The sequence below is a fragment of the Bison bison genome, unplaced genomic scaffold (assembly GCF_000754665.1).
Source record: "Bison bison bison isolate TAMUID 2011002044 unplaced genomic scaffold, Bison_UMD1.0 scf7180017853758, whole genome shotgun sequence".
In the NCBI taxonomy this organism is placed as follows: Eukaryota; Metazoa; Chordata; class Mammalia; order Artiodactyla; family Bovidae; genus Bison; species Bison bison.
Window position 1 is genome coordinate 1,123 of NW_011484331.1, and position 973 is coordinate 2,095.

At 54.1% G+C, this 973-nt stretch overlaps 1 protein-coding gene across 1 annotated transcript in view; it reads left to right on the plus strand.

Annotated features, from left to right (window-relative positions):
* The window catches only part of LOC104999773 (stAR-related lipid transfer protein 8-like), a gene marked incomplete at its 5' end in the record, with an annotated part of 5,575 nt that overhangs the window by 560 nt on the left and 4,042 nt on the right, over positions 1-973 (plus strand). Inside the window, 2 exon segments of the mRNA XM_010855371.1 lie at positions 1-66; positions 516-714. Coding sequence (XP_010853673.1) covers positions 1-66; positions 516-714 — 265 coding nt within the window.

Genomic DNA, 973 nt, shown 5'->3' on the forward strand with positions numbered 1-973 from the left:
GGCCAGCCACTGCCCCAGAGCATTCAGCAAGCCATGCGCTACCTGCGTAGCCAGTGCCTGGACCAGGTGAGGCCTTCCAGGGAGCATGAGGAGAGATGGCAATGGGAAAGAAGTCCAAGGCTGAGGGATCGGGGAGGGAAGCCACTCTGGCCTTCCTCCTGGGTCGGGCTGGCCCAACGGAGACTTTTCCTATATTCATGAAGGCCAAAGAAGGATGGACCCAAGCTCCCTTTCACCTGGCTCTGTGCCAGCTTTTTCTTGCCCAAGTGCAGTAGCCCCCATCTACCAGGAGCCTGCCTTAGCCTAGGACCTTGTTTTCCTACTCATCTCCCTTAAGGCCATCTCTTTCCTTGGACCCAAAGCTATACAAACTCATCTTTTTGGTTTTTCCACTTCTCTCCTACCCTGCCTAGCAGGAAGCTTGCCAGGCTTGGGGGTCTCCGGGGTGGCCTACACTCCTGATACCCAGTCCATGGCTGGCCTCACAGTCTCCTTCCCTCCCCTCCATGGGCCAGGTGGGCATCTTCCGCAAGTCTGGGGTGAAGTCCAGGATCCAGACCCTGCGTCAAATGAATGAGACCTCCCCTGACAACGTCTGCTATGAGGGTCAGTCAGCCTATGATGTGGCTGACTTACTGAAGCAGTATTTCCGGGACCTGCCCGAGCCCATCTTCACCAGCAAGCTTACTACCACTTTCCTGCAGATCTACCAGCGTGAGTCACCCACCTATCCCCGGTAACTTGCCAGGTTCTCAGCCTTCCTGAATCCTAGGGTTTGTGGAAGATAAACCTTGTGCAGGCAAGTATAGCCATGCCCATGAGCTCAGTGAAAGATTTTCTATGCCGAGTTGTAAGGTTGTTAAAGACCACATTGTATTCCCCAAACCCATTATATGGAAGGATAGACTGAGGCCCTGAAGAAAGGCAGGGACTTCCACGAGGGTACACTTCACATTAGAGCCAGGCTTGATCT